We start from the raw sequence: 12,611 nt of genomic DNA on the forward strand, positions 1-12,611 counted from the left end.
TCACAATAATGTGCTTAAATACAAGCCACATTGCACCATCTCCCCCTTTACTATAAGCAGAAGGATTCTGCTGCTCGAAAATATTTCCACTAATGCTCTGAAATTCTCTGACAGTCTGAAAGACACCAATCCAGAATAAAAGTCCCATGTGTTTGGGAACATAATTCTGACAGAGATTAGTATTTGTGACTGTTACTTGTGTTTTAGATTAAATCAGATATAAATGTAAATGTATTTACTAATTAAATCAGTGCATGTTTTAATAATTCTTTGCACATGACTTTAAAATATGTTTTAAAAAATCTTACTTATTCTGATGTTGGAGACTGGATGGAATTCATTAAAATGCTGTTCTTTTCACCCTGTTAGTAGCTTAAATTAAAATAGGAAAGAATTCTGGCTCAGAATATTAGTTATTTGATCAAACAAAAGTTATTTACACAAATAGTTTTACTTTACCAGGTCCACAGTAAAATTTGATGGTATAAAACCTGATCTCTGAAATGACTAACTGGTATTCACTGGTGGTATTGGTGACTTTTCTCTTTCTTGTTCTTTAAATTATTTTCCTATTTTTATTTTGCCACAGGTCACAGTGCTCATCCAACAGGACACATGGCTCTTTTAAAGAAAAGTAAGAAAATGAAAGAAGAGAGAAATGTCGAATGTGATTTATCACGAAACTGTTGTCACGGTTGCCTGCAAATTTATAGTTCTAGCTTTGCTAAATTATGCTTAACTCTAAGTATACAAATAAGCCTTTCCCTGTTATCTAAGTCAGATAAATACAGCCATAAATCCCGTTAATTTTAAACACTCACTGCTTTACTGCATGAGACTGGGAGGTCTGGAATTTCACAGCAAGTGCAGGTGGCTGCTGGTTCCATGTGGGTTGTGTGCCTAGAGCACTGAACCTGGCATTTTTACAGAACTCTACACATTAATCCTGTTCATGCACCCAGTTGAGGGGTGGTCTCAAGAAATGTAGGCTTCTCCTCAAATGTCAGGGTTAGTGACTGAAAGTGAACTGGTGTGTGCCTTCATTTAGGCACCAAAATTACTCTGAAGTCAATGGGCTCTTTCCTCACCTGATTTAAAATGATGCAAGTTTGTTGAGTTATGTTTACCAATTTCAATTTATTTGTATGCCCAGTTCTTGACAGTTTGATTGAAATAGTTCAAACCTTTGTTCCCTTTGCTGTTATACTAATTGTTAACAAACTCTTCCTTTTGTTTCAGTTAACCAGATCTTGCTGTTACTTGTTGTCTTAACTGTGTGTGCCATTCTGTATAACAAAGTTCACCAAATGCCATCTGCACTAAAGAATGAAACAGGTAAATTACTTACACTTCTGTTTCTTTTCTGTTCCTGTTTTATATTCCTTTTCTCTTCATTTGGGCAGTGCTTTTTGACTTGGTGAGTCCTATTTACCCTGCCGTGGATGAGCTACTCACCCTTGCGTGTAGTCTGGGATGCCAAATTTTTTGCTTCTGAATTACTCAAAATAGTAGGAGATCAATAATAATGACTAAGATTTGTCATTCTGATTCAGATTTTTATCCAGATGTCACTGATATATTCTGTGGAGTATATCCTTATTTCTGCTGAACAGTATTGGAGTTGTCGAGTGATAATAAACTTTGTTCACACCTTGCCCCCTTTGGGAATCTTCTTGGTCTGCCTATTTATTTCAGGTAGATCACCAAATCTTGACATAATTTACAGCGAAAGATTTTGCTGGAATTTTCATGATCACAGAAACCCAGAAAGGTTGTCATGGTTTTACCAGTAAAAAAATGTTTATACTAATAGCTTATTTATTGTTCCCAAGGTAAACAAACTCTGTCTTGGTATGACTTTCCCCCCAGTATATTTTTGTTATAAGTTTAATGGTTATGTTTTAACTGGTATGAATGTATCCATATAAGTTCTATAAGTTAATTGTGCTTGGGATAAAATCTTCCTTAGCAGAAATGTGAACCTATTTAGTATTGTTCAGATATTTTATTTTTGTCCTCTTATCAATAACAACTTCCTGCTGTTGCAAAATTTTGCACTCTTCCTTTCCAGTCTGCTTCCCAAAGAAGTGACGTTCATACATTTGCGCCGTCTCTTCCAGTTAGCTCTTTCCTGTGATAATTTTGGAACCTGTTGTTCAATTTGTATTAAATATAAGTGAGAAGTAAAAGTATTAAAACTTACTCAAGTTTCATGTGAACAAGCAGCTACCTGGAGGGCAGGCTGAACTGTGCCCCTGCTGAGTGGCCCATATTGAGAACTCAGTTATATGTTGTCTATGTTTAGCCCATATCTGGGGCTAAATTGTAGCAGATGCTTTATCACCTGATTACTCCTTTCCATCAGAGAAAGGGTGATCAGGAAAAGCAGAGAACACCTGTGGGTTTAAAACTAATACCAATGGTTGTATAAAGTCTATAAAGTTACACTCAGCCCAGAAAATGTGCAGTAAGGATAAATGGGAAGGCAGTCCTCAGGAAGAGCCTGGGCAGAAACACTTCCACCCTATCTTCTGCAATACTTCTGCCCTTATAATGAGTGTGACATTTATGGTATGTGATACACTTACAAGCCAACTCCAGTCAGCTGCCCTGGCTGACTCAAAACTGCTAACGGCCTGCAGAGCATAGTTGACTTAGGTTTCTGTCCCAGTGAAAACAGGACATATGTTCTGTTTGGAGGCATCCAACAGTCCAGTCAACCTGCATGTAGTTCTGGGTTAGCCATAGCTCATACTTGTCATATGCAGATGTGTATAGGATGCAGTAAGGAAATGGGGTGATTGTGATATGATTCCACTGCTTATGGAACTACATACTCATTCCTATGAACCAAATCTGATAGAAAAATATTTCTGATTTCTATTGTAATGCATAGTTTTATTTCTTGTAGTTGATTTGGAGACTCCTGAGGAAACAGAAGAAATCCCAGTCGTAGTCTGCGCTGCTGCGGGCAGAATGGGTGCAACTGTAGCAGCTATCAGTAGCATCTACAGCAACACAGAGGCTAATGTTTTGTTCTACATAGTTGGGCTGAAGACTACCATCCCACATATTCGGTATGTACAAGCCTTGTTTTGTTTTATGATGTGCTTAGGACCAAGTGGTTGTTCTCCTTAGCATGAACATGGAGTTTGGAAAACTTTTCCCTGAAAAGCCCTCCCAGATGTGAGGAAACTTTTTTTGATCTTGCAGACCTTATTAACACAGCAGGAAAAAAAAAATGTGCTTAGGTGCCTTCAGGAAGGATTTAGAAGAGAGGTCAGAGAAGAAAATAAGCAATGGTGTCAAAAAAATCTGACAAAATAATGGAAAAAAAAATCTATTTAGTCTAAAGAAAACATAGGAGGTGATGTGGTGGTCATCTTGAGGGGTGTAAAACTGTAAAAGGGAGAAAACTAACCTCTGCTTCAAAAGCATAGTAGATGGGATAAGAAAAAGTAATCTTTAGCAAGAAAGCCTAGAAATTTAATGCTAGCAATGGTGAAATATTGGTTGTTTGGGCAACATGTAGAATCTCTGGTTTAGGCACTGGTGGGGTGTTTGCTTTGTTGGATTTGTTGTTTGTTTTTTTTGCTTTGTTTACTGTTTTATTTAACCTGTTCTTTAAAAAAAAAAGTGTGCAAAAGCTTTAGATGTGAGTCTGTATTGGGATAGAATACATTGAGTGAGCTTTTAAGGTCTCTTTACACTCTTGTGAGCCTGTGGATTTAGTATTGGAAGTACTTATGACACACTTAACATCTCTTTTATCACTTCCATTTTATCACAGAAAATGGATTGAAAATTCTAAACTGAAAGAAATAAAATTTAAGATTGTGGAATTCAACCCTATGGTACTAAAAGGAAAAATCAGACAAGATGCATCACGTCCTGAGCTACTGCAACCTGTGAGTAAAAGACAACCACATGACAAATTCTCAGGGTTTCTAATGCTTATTACAGGCTTTAAAATGTCCTAGATCATTATTACATTACACAGGGGGTTATAAGCCAGGAAAACCATTTCAGGTCTAAGTGTTATGCCCTCACTCGAAGGGAAAGTGCATTATAACAAGCTCCTTTCAACTTACCTGTCTTGCAGTGACCTCATTGTTTGGTGGCATAAACTTGAATGCATCCTATCTTTGAGAATACATTCACAATTTATTAGAGGGAAGATCTAATAGTGGTCTTAGTGCCTCCATAATGCTGTAATGCTGAGTTGGCTGCATTCTGCTTGTGCCCAGGGTTAATTCAGAAGCTAATGACTAATATTACTGGCTGTCAGAAAAGGCAAGTCAGATGTTAGAAATTACTAGGAAAGGAGTAGGGATCAAAACAGTGAACATAGTAATGCCAAAATAAAATCCAGATTTTCCCCTCATCCTAAATAACATGTAGTTTTCATCTTCTTACCTGAAAAAGATGTAGCACCACCAGAAAATGCTCACTGGTCAAATCATTCCTATAGAGTGTAATGATGTCACTATTTAATCTGAAGTGTTTTGTATGATGTAGTCGTAAAATGCATTAGGAAGAGCATTGACAGCAGGTCCAGGAAAGTGATCCTTACTCAGCACTGGTAATGCTGCATGTGGAGCACTGTGCCTAGTTCTGAGCTCCCCAGTACAAGAAAAATACAGGCTTCCTGGGGTGAGTCCAACACAGGGCTGCGAAGATGATTAAGGGACTGGAGCATCTTTTAAATGAAGAGAGGCTAAGTGAGCTGAGACTGTTCAGCCTGGAGAAGGTTCAGGAGGATCCTATCAATGTGTACAAATACCTGAGGGGAGAGACAAAAGGCAATGGGCATGAATTAAATCTCCATCTGTGGAGATATTGAAAATCCAGCTGGGCATGTCCCCCCCAGCCTGCTTGAGCTTGCTCTGTTTGAGAAGAGAGATTGGAGAAGGTCGCAAAAGGCCCCTTCCAACCTAAATGATTCTTTGAAAAAGCAGCTGGTTTGGGCTGCTTGGTTAGGGCCATGGTAAATAAAACAGGGATGAATAATAATACTAGTAATGGATTCGAGATGCTAGTAAAGATACTCTAAAGGTGAGGGGTGGGAAACAAGTGATCACTGGGCAGTGCTTGATGAACAGAAAAATTAAACCTGATTGTCAATAGAGACAGATGGCTGAGACTGCTACATTAAACAGCTTCACCATTTAGCCTTTATCTTTTTTTGTTTGATAGCTGAACTTCGTTCGATTTTATCTTCCTTTACTTATCCAGAAACATGAGAAAGTAATTTATTTGGATGATGATATCATTGTTCAAGGTAAGCTGTCACCTGAAAAGCAGCTTCTAGCAGAATTAAAATCCAAGTTATCGCAGCTTTTACAGTTATTTGGAAATATGAGACATAGTGGAAACTGAGGCAGCTGCTTGGAATGTTGCCCCTGGGCAAACTGCAAATAATCTGTTTGTTTAAAGGAAAATGAAGAAGAAATTCTGTCCATATATCCTTTGAATAGCTGATTTTGATCAAAGCTGTATGTATGTGTGTCATTTCAAGTGAATCTGTTTGATTTCTGGAAGATAGCATGGATTTCATTTAGATGCCACAATATTTATTAAGAATATGATACGCATTTCCTGCTAGGATTCAAATTTCCCCAGATGCTAGCAGTTCCTTTTCAGAGTTGCTGCTCTTGAGAGCAAGAGGATTTTACTCAATTAAGAGGGTTAAAATTCCAAACACTTAAAATATGATTTTGAGCATCTTCGGCTCAGAATCCATAGCAGTTTGCAGAATCACACTCAAAGATTTCAGAGTTCCTAGAAACTGTGAGCAGTTGAAACACATTGAAATCCTGAAAAATATTTCTTTTTTATTTCCATACAAGGAAGTCTATGGAGATTTACATTTGTTTAATCTGCTGTTTCCCAGTACAGTTTTTTTCTCTGTAGTTTTGTTGTCATTCCTTGTTTTATCATACTATTTTACTGTTATTTTGTAACATTTGTTCTAATCAGGGTGTTGTGGTTTAACCCTGCTGGGTAGCAAAGCACCACACAGCTGCTCGCTCACTTCCCTCCATCCCCACCTGCTGCAGGATGGGGGAGGAGGTAAGGATGAAAAAAATGCCAGAAAACTTGAGGATCAAGATAAAACAAATGAATACATAATAGTTTGATAAGTGGAAGAGAGAAGAAAATAAAGCAAGTGATGTGAAGGTGATCACTCACACCTCCAGTGGGTAGACTGATGTCCATCAGTCCCCAGGGCCCCATCTTTTCCCTTTTGTTGCTGGGAGTGATGTTATATGGCATGTAATCTCTGATTATTTCTGAATCATCTGCCTGCTTGGGGCCTCTCCAACTGTTATACACCAATCCATTCACTGCAGGGGCAGAGTGTGAGAAACTAAGGAAGCCTTGATGCTGTGCAACCGCTGTTCAGCCTAAGCTAGAACATTAGTATGCTGTCAGTACTGTTTAGGTAAAAAAATCTAAATCACAGCACTGTAAGAGTTGCTCTGAAGAAAGTTAACTCAATCCTAGCCAGACCCAGCACTCAGGGTCAACAAAAAAATTTTCTCTATCCTTGTTAAATTTCCTTTGGAAAGGACCAAATGCAACTATAATAAACTTCTTGGCCTAAATCAGTCTTGCAGTAAGAACATTAAGATCAGTGAATACAGCTATGACAGACATATAGTTTTAGTCTCCACTGCTTCTCTGCACCTTTTTATAGTTTTGTCTCTTTAGTGGCAGATTGCAGAACATCTGCACTTTAAGGGACCACTATTAGCTGCTCCATAAAATATGATTAATCTGCACTTCCTGCCTCATTTTAATTTGCAGTAGACTTCAGGTTTTCAACGTGTTGTCAGTGGCTGTCTCTGCTTTTTGGTTTTGCTCTAACTCTCTGAAGGTGTCTTAAGCTCTTCATTTACTCCAGTTTCATGAGTGCTTTAGACTGAGCCCACCACTCCCTCTGCATCCTTCCTTACACCTGCCCAGGCATTCCTCAGAAATGTGATTACTTTCAGCCTGACTGACCCCTCTGGTGTGGCTAGAAGAGGGGAGGTAGGGCTTTCTCTTTCACTAAGGGTGTCAGTTTATGTCATCAAATAATGCTCTGGAGCTGCAGGATAAAGGTGCAGTTTCGAGTTACAGCTCATGGTCCACTGCTGCTGGTGTAAGTGGCCTCTCCTGTCCCCAGGCAGCTCCTGTTACTTGTGTCTTGTCTACAGTTGTGCAGCTGCAGAATAAGCTGATTCAGCTGGCTGACCTATCGGAAGACTGTTAGGACAAAAAAAAATATTCCCCCCCCGCTTTGCTTCAGCCAGCCTATCCTGCTCACCCCTGGGCCGTGCTATCCTAGGGCCCAGAAGAGGGGAACAGGAATGGACATGAGGGAAGGAGGGAGCCTGTTCTGGCAGCCTCTCCACGCGTCAGCTGTAATGTGAGACTGTGCTGTCAGGTGTCGCTGCAATGGGAGTGAATGAGACTTGTGACAGGATAAAATTAATGGGGTTTTCGAGGTTTAACTTCGAGATTGTTTCTCCGTCCTTGCTTTCTGCAAAGCAGTGAGAATTAATTATGCTGAACTTGGGGTGTCAGCCTAGAAAGCCGTGGGGGTTTTGTGATGGTGTGTTTGTTTGTTTTGGGGGGGTGTTCTTTTGAAAAGTGGAAACTATTTAGAATCAGCAGAAAATACTAAGCAAGGCATGTTGAGCTTTAACAATTAAATGTCCTATTAATTGAGATTCTGTTTCTTGGTGGAATGTGACTCCTAAACCAAGTTTTCCAACAGGCTGCTGAGTTCAGACTCATGGTACCTGTGCATTTCAGAAATAGTAGTTCCAGTGTTTGCAGTATGAGGAATGTTTTCAGGTTTTTAATGAGCTCACCTCAGGCTGCTGGGCCATATGTGACCTTCCAAGATAATTCATCTTGCCTGTGACTGACCCATGCCCAGCAGCAGAGCTGGTGGATGTAAGGGGTTTGAACACACTCATTTTGTCACATCATGGGTATGTGCTAGTGGTGATGAGAGAGATGCTATGTGTTACATTATTTCCTTCTGCCAGGAAGGAGATGGGTGGTCTGTGAAGCCAGCAGGGAAGGTGAGGTGTAGCGTGCACATTTCAGCTGGGCAGTGCTAGGAATCTAGGTATCTTATTAGGAGGCATAAACACAGTAACGCTGGGAAAAAACTGATCTGTGCAGGGAGTTGAAGTGGCACCTTGTGGGACTTGAAGAGGCTCAGAAGAATTGCCTGTGGCTCTCTAAAAGCAAGCTCTACGAACAAACTTTGTAACCAGACTTCTTTAGTGTAATTGACTTCTCCTGTAGCTGATTTTGAACATTGAGGCCAGAATATGGATGTATTGAATACTGATAATAGTATCTAAAGATAGACTTCAGACATCAGGTGCAGGACTCAAATTTGAAAATGGTGCCATATTACAACATTCAGCCTTCATTAATATCTGGGGTATTCCCTGAAGTTGGTATGTTTGTAAGGAACATATATGAGAACAGAAGTGATCTATCGACTCTGTAGCAGTGATACAGGCTTCTTTTTACACTTCTGACCTTTCTGTTATCAGGTGACATCCAGGAACTCTACGATACTAAGCTGGCTCCTGGACACGCTGCAGCTTTCTCAGATGACTGTGATCTGCCTTCTACTCATGAAATGGTTAGAAGTGTAGGGATGCAGGTAAGATGCCATTTTGAAATTGTAATAAGGATTGTATTTACCCACAGATGTAAGATGATGATTATATGCATTTTCCCCAAAGTGGAAGTTAGTTACATACATACATATGTATATATATAGGTAATAGTTTTACAGGCAATTAAGAACTACTTTTCATAGTAACTCCGTAATGCTGCACAGAGTTGTTACCCATAATAATTTAAATCTCTGTTGTTCATTGGATTCTACTAAATTATGTTTTGTATTTTGCTGTCAGTAGATAATGAGCTCTTATGGAACATCTAATGAAGACAGAATATATGATACTTGTATTACATAAATTAGGAAAGAAACTTTGGAAAGCAAGTTTAAAGGCTAGTTCCTGAGCTGAGGCATGATGCTGCATCATTTAGACTAAGCTATGGAAATGAAAACTTGTGGGTGAGGGAAGAGCCTTATTAAACTCACATGGAACAATACTGTGGAAAAAAATTCAGCAGCTTGAGATATCCTGCCTCTCAGCCTTGTATCATATAGGAATCAAGACAAGTAACCATCATTTAGAAACTCAGCTTTGGGAGCAAGTATTTAGTCTCCATGTGAGTGATAGAGGGATGGATTTACACCTGTCTTCACAGGGATACATGGGGGATAAACATACTCTTTATTTCTTAGAACACGTACATGGGGTTCCTGGACTACAGAAAGCAAGCGATTAGAGATCTTGGCATCAGCCCCAGCACCTGCTCCTTTAATCCTGGAGTAATTGTTGCTAACATGACTGAATGGAAACATCAACGGATTACAAAGCAGTTGGAAAAGTGGATGCAAAGAAATGTAGAGTATGTGTAAAAATCTAGCTTTGCACTTCAATGCTGTTTGCAGTTTTAACTCCAAGCACTCATTCTTTGAGATCTTGTCAAGCAAAGTAACTCTTGTTCCAGAATTTCCCTCTGCTTAAATCTGACCAGTTGTGTACCATGAAATGGCCACCTGGAATGTTAGTGTCCTGTTTAATCACAACCCACACTTAATCCTGATGGACATTGAGAACATGTGTTTCTTGTTCTGGGTGACCAATCTCACTGGGGAGAAAGCTGCTTACAATCTTCCCATCCTGAGGCTGGCTTGAAGGAGGAATGTTTCCTTGTTTGTGTGGGGTCTCTCCTATTGTAACATCAGCCACGCTGTAATTGGACATGTATCTCTTAAATGCCAACAGCAAACACTTAATTTTCTAGAGATTAATGAAATTTGACATGAAAGATGTCTTTTTGGCATTGACCAGGAGTAAGTCACAACACAGTGAGGCAATCAGTGTTTGTTTTTTTATGTTAGTTCACTGTTAGCCTGTATTTGCAAACTTGACATTTTCTTTCTCTGCAAAGGGTTAAATTTAAATTTGCTAGGGCTAAACTGAAACTGAATAGCTTGTGTGCTCTTGGGCTATGTCCATTGCTTGTTAGTTTCAGAAATGAGAGGCTGAGAGACAAATGATAAACATATGAAGGAATGGAAAGCCAAATGTCTCTTATTCTGCTTGTGTAACAGATGTTGACAAGCTATTGTGCTTTGTAAGTTTGGAAAAAACCCTCCATATTACTGCAAATTTTATCTGTGCAGTTGATTTTACACCTCAACATGTTTGTGGTGCTTTTAGCTGGAATTTGAAATAACAGTGAAATATGTTGCTTAGCAGTTGAAATCCAGTTTTGAGGGGAGGTTATGATTTTCCTGTTCTGTGGTCTCCAAGCATTTCTCAGTACTTCCAAGGTTCCTTCCATCTTGGGCTGGTGAGTGGCACAATGTCCCGCAGCTGGGGGTGGCTTTGCCAATATGCTGACTGGACAGCCAGGCCTCATGCACACTGTGGCCACACATCTGGCTGCTAACTCCTAATGCCTCTCCTAACGGTCATTTGGCTTTATCTGGCCCTGGTTTTACCACACAATTCATAGGAAATCAACATCCTTTAGATGTTACTTTATATTAACTAGACTTCAGCAAAATTGATTTGAAGTTAATTTAAAGGTTCAAAATCTGGGAAAAGGGGAAGAGGGAATGAAACCCATGTAAACATACATCTCCTTGAGAAACCAGGCTGAACCACATTTGATTCCTTGTAACTTCTTTTCTATTGTGAATTTTGTCAGCCTTATAGACCAGGAAGTGTGTAGAAGTTAAGTGGCATGATGTTGGGTTTGACTCTGATTTTGCTTGGTAGCAACAATTCACACAACAGGAACTGGAGTTGCACAAACTAGCTCTTTAACAGCATTAGGAAGAATGCTGAAAACTAGTCTGTTCAAATTGATTTTGAATTTTGCTATACTATTTAATCTTCTGCCTTTTGTGCTAAAGATTCTTTGAGGTTTTGATTATTATTTCTCTTCCACTTGCAGAGAAAACCTCTATAGCAGCACCCTTGGGGGAGGCGTGGCAACCTCTCCAATGCTGATAGTATTTCATGGAAAGTATTCTGCTATTAATCCTATGTGGCACATAAGGCATCTTGGTAAGTTTTTCTCACCATTTGCAGTGGAACTAAATAAAGTGAGAGGTTTGTAAGATTCCGACATAAGACCCTGCATTACTTTGTACCTCAGATCCACAGGATATGAACCCTGCTTCCTCCCAACGCTTAGTCTTGTGCTCTTCAGAGTAGGGCAGAATGTGGTGGTTCCCCACAGGTGCCATTATGCAAATAACCTCAAGTAAAGGCCAAGCAAACAAAATAGTTGTTCCCATGCAAAAAAAAAAAAGAACAAAACCCAACCGAACAAAACCCCACAGAAACCCCCCAAAACCCCCAACTTCCCCCCCCAAATACCACCTCCCTGCCCCCTAAAACCCTGATATAGTAACAAAATTGGATTAAAAAAGGGAAAAAAATAAAGCCAACAAATACCCAGGACAAAGCAGCATGTGAGGAACCAGCCAACTAACCTCCATTGTCATAAACTATGGAAATAGTATCTGAAAGACCTGAATAGAGTCAGACTTTCAAAAATCAGACACTTTCAGTAGGTACAGAGGAGTGGCAGAAGAGGGGATGCCTGGCAGTGTTTTGTCTGTCATTCTGGAGGATGCAGTTAGCTTTCACCTGGGGATGGTGTATGAGCCTTGGAAAAAGGTAATGGCTTAGCTGAGATAGTGAAATAAACAGAAAAAGGTGCTTGTGGGTTTTTTAACTCCAGCTCTGCCAAGACAGTAAAAGTGTTAAGAGAAAGGAAACTTGCTGGGATTTTTTGTGATGCAGCATTAGAGGCATGAAGCTGAAGAAAGCCACTGTCATACAAGCAGTTGGCTATTAATAGGTGAAACCATACTGATCATAAAAATATAAGTGAATTTCCCTCCCTCTATAGTGTCCTTCATTATTAAGACATGGATTAAAAGAAAAATAATATTCTTTTTTGATCATCTACCCCTGCAGGTTGGAGTCCTGATACCCGTTACTCAGAGCATTTTCTTCAAGAAGCTAAATTACTTCACTGGAATGGGAGATACAAACCTTGGGACTATCCTAGCATTCACACTGATCTCTGGGAAAACTGGTTTATTCCTGACCCTTCGGGGAAGTTCAAATTAACTCGTCCTGAGAGCTGATATTGAAACCACTTAAATGCATCCACACACTATGTTCTGCAGTATGTAACAGTCCGAGATGCAATGTGCTGTATAATTAACTGATTTTTAGATGACAAAGGATTTGTTAAATATATTAATAAATGACCATCAGTTTTGTGTGCTTCTGGTTGGAGAGGGAGGTTGGAGTTATGGCTGCACGGATCAGAATGACTTGACTTTCACATAAGGTGAGGAAGATTGTTACTTGACAATGAAGCCTTTTCATTAAAATTCAGTGCCAGACAGCATGTTTTAAGGTAAGGTCTTTATAAATAAGACTCCATTGTCTGCTGGCAGAAAAATCTACACAGGAAGTACTTGCAAT

General features: G+C 39.5%; 1 protein-coding gene across 1 annotated transcript; it reads left to right on the plus strand.

Moving 5' to 3' along the window:
• Nucleotides 1-593: 593 nt before the first annotated feature.
• Nucleotides 594-12,433, plus strand: GLT8D2 (glycosyltransferase 8 domain containing 2). Its single transcript, XM_009908341.2, has 9 exons — nucleotides 594-634; nucleotides 1,240-1,335; nucleotides 2,912-3,077; nucleotides 3,791-3,908; nucleotides 5,197-5,281; nucleotides 8,565-8,677; nucleotides 9,332-9,498; nucleotides 11,059-11,171; nucleotides 12,093-12,433. Exons 1-9 carry the CDS (start codon nucleotides 616-618, stop codon nucleotides 12,263-12,265), a joined length of 1,050 nt encoding a protein of 349 aa, XP_009906643.1. The 5' UTR covers nucleotides 594-615; the 3' UTR covers nucleotides 12,266-12,433.
• The last annotated feature ends 178 nt before the right edge of the window (nucleotides 12,434-12,611 follow it).

The sequence above is a fragment of the Dryobates pubescens genome, chromosome 15 (assembly GCF_014839835.1).
Source record: "Dryobates pubescens isolate bDryPub1 chromosome 15, bDryPub1.pri, whole genome shotgun sequence".
Classification (NCBI taxonomy): Eukaryota; Metazoa; Chordata; class Aves; order Piciformes; family Picidae; genus Dryobates; species Dryobates pubescens.

Excerpts from the sequence above, each read along its gene's own strand:
- GLT8D2 (XM_009908341.2), top strand. Across the intron at positions 8,678-9,331 it reads TTAGAAGTGTAGGGATGCAG|AACACGTACATGGGGTTCCT; the intron begins GTAAGATGCCAT and ends TTTATTTCTTAG. Across the intron at positions 9,499-11,058 it reads TGGATGCAAAGAAATGTAGA|AGAAAACCTCTATAGCAGCA; the intron begins GTATGTGTAAAA and ends TTCCACTTGCAG.